General features: G+C 35.5%; 1 protein-coding gene across 1 annotated transcript; it reads left to right on the top strand.

Moving 5' to 3' along the window:
- Positions 1 to 203: 203 nt before the first annotated feature.
- Positions 204 to 1,903, top strand: LOC104864131 (lipopolysaccharide-responsive and beige-like anchor protein; the record flags this gene model as incomplete). Its single annotated transcript, XM_010626958.1, has 3 exons — positions 204 to 382; positions 1,174 to 1,327; positions 1,723 to 1,903. Coding segments are annotated over 3 exons (514 nt in total), but the record flags the coding sequence as incomplete, so codon positions are not given.
- Positions 1,904 to 2,397: the final 494 nt, after the last annotated feature.

Below are 2,397 nucleotides of genomic sequence, written 5' to 3'. Positions count from 1 at the left end.
ATCATTTTCAATAAGTATGCTTCAGATGTATTAAAATTTTAGTGTTATTACTCATTGATAGTTTTTCTCTTTTTAACTTGTTTCTTTAGTGTTTTAACATTTGTGTATTATGTAAAATGCATAAAAACTGTTAAATGTGCTTTGCTAATGCATTTCTCTGAAGTTGAATATATTTTTATTACTTTCAATATTTTCTGTATTAGATGTCAAGGCAACAGGAGCAGCCAGGGCAAGGAATAGCAGCAGATGCAGCTGATGGACAAAGGCGGGATTCCAGATCTGCTGTATTTCGTATTCCAGAATTCAAGTGGTCTCACATGCATCAGCGTTTGCTCACTGATCTCTTGTTTTCCATAGAAACAGACATACAGATGTGGAGAAGGTCTGTCCATATGTTTATTACAGAAGATGTGTGTGCATCTTAGTCTTTGTGTTTAAAGAAATGTGTACACATACTTTCAGTTATTTTCCAACCTTGCATTTACATTTGGTTGAAAAGTAGAATATATATTTTTTCTGTAGATGGTTTGGTTGAATTAACTTTTACTTTCCATTATAAGAATCCTTATCTGGATTACAAAAACAAAAAAATTTTTTTTCCTTTTTGATCGTTTAAGGTTTCCAATAGCATATTTTATAGGATGGAATCTGCCAGAAGGTAGGTCTAGCAAGTGAGGATTTTAGGAAAAGCACTAAAAGGTACTTAAGATTTAAGTATAACATTCCCCATGTCTATAGCATAAGAAATCCGTGTATTTCAGAATATCTTCCATTCTGTGATTTACAATTTTAAAAGTGCCTTGTTTATTTGTATGTGACTCTTACTCTATTTAAGAGTATTTTATGGCATTACCTGATAAAATGCATTTTGAATAGCCCATTTAACTCCTCTTAATTTTTGCCACATGAATTGTCAATAAAGATCATTTCATCCAATTTTAAAAATCAAATATGAGTAGTGCTTAGTTTTAGCACTAATGAAGGACATGCACAGTAACATAGAATAGTTTTCTTCTTCTGAGAAAGTATACCCCAGACACTTGCTACATCATTATCTTTCTTGAGTTTTCAAGATGAATCAAAAGCACCTTTTTGTCCTCCTTCTCCTCAAGTAGGCTAACTTTAATTTCCTTTTCTTAGCTTTATTAGTAAACATCATTTATCTTTGGACAGCCACTCGACAAAGACAGTTATGGACTTCGTGAACAGCAGTGATAATGTCATCTTTGTCCACAACACAATTCATCTCATCTCTCAAGTGATGGACAATATGGTCATGGCTTGTGGGGGGATCCTGCCGTTGCTTTCAGCTGCGACGTCGGCTACAGTAAGGCCTTCACTACTGTATTCAATCAGTGTGAAAGCAGAGTGTTATGCATCCTTATTGACTAAAACCATGCATGTAGTGGCTACTCTTTATCAAGTGGCTATAAATTACAAGCAAGAATCTTTTGCAATTACCTGAAAGAATTTTAAAATCTGAGGAAAGAAGACTAAAAAGAAAGTTGATTTCTTAGGACGAGTCGGCTAGTGAAGAATATGGTCAACAGTAATTCATCTGGATGTTCCCATTGCCCTTCTTTTTAAAATAAGTATGTCACTCTATTGAATTAGATACCTGAAAGCTTTACTTTTTATAATACTTGGAAATTCAAGGACTATATTGTTGAATTAGATTTTTGTCAGGCTCTGCATCTAAATGTCAAACTTTATTCCTTGCAGCATGAACTGGAGACTATTGAACCTTCTCAGGGTCTTTCAGTAGAAGCCTCTGTGACATTTTTGCAGAGGTTAATTAGCCTTGTGGATGTGCTTATATTTGCAAGTTCTCTTGGTTTCACTGAAATTGAAGCTGAAAAAAATATGTCATCTGGAGGAATTTTGCGACAGTGTCTCCGACTGGGTAAGCTGTTAACCATTAGTTTTAATCCTTAGGAATTTAATATCTTCAGCATACATTAAATTGAAAATGGATTTTCTTCTTTTTGGGGAAAGATTGTGTGCAGGCAAAGTTGTCATACATGTACATTTTAGTGTATTGTGCATAGTAGTAGCACGTTGGGGAATGGGGAGCACATAATTTCAAAAGTCTGCTGAGGTGATTCTGGCTGGCAGACATTTTCCCTGTCCCTCAGTCCCTTTTGGTCTAAGGTAGTGCTTCTCAATCAGTGTGACTCATCTGAGGTCTTGTTCAAATGTATACTAGATTATATATGTCTGGGGTGAGACATAAACTTGTCTCTGAGGCCCTTGTGATGCTGGTTTCTCTTGTTTTACACATGAGAACCAGAATTCTAAAGTGCATCATTCAGATACGGCCTTCGTTCAGACAAGTTCAGGTGTGTTGGAAAGCAGTTAATAAAACAGTTCTGCTTTCCTGGAAGCAGTTCTTGGGTA

This window comes from Fukomys damarensis, unplaced genomic scaffold (assembly GCF_012274545.1).
Source record: "Fukomys damarensis isolate Sample0158 unplaced genomic scaffold, DMR_v1.0_HiC HiC_scaffold_42435, whole genome shotgun sequence".
Classification (NCBI taxonomy): domain Eukaryota; kingdom Metazoa; phylum Chordata; class Mammalia; order Rodentia; family Bathyergidae; genus Fukomys; species Fukomys damarensis.
The sequence above is the reverse complement of the archived record's forward strand: the minus strand, read 5'-3'. Positions and strand labels throughout refer to the sequence as shown.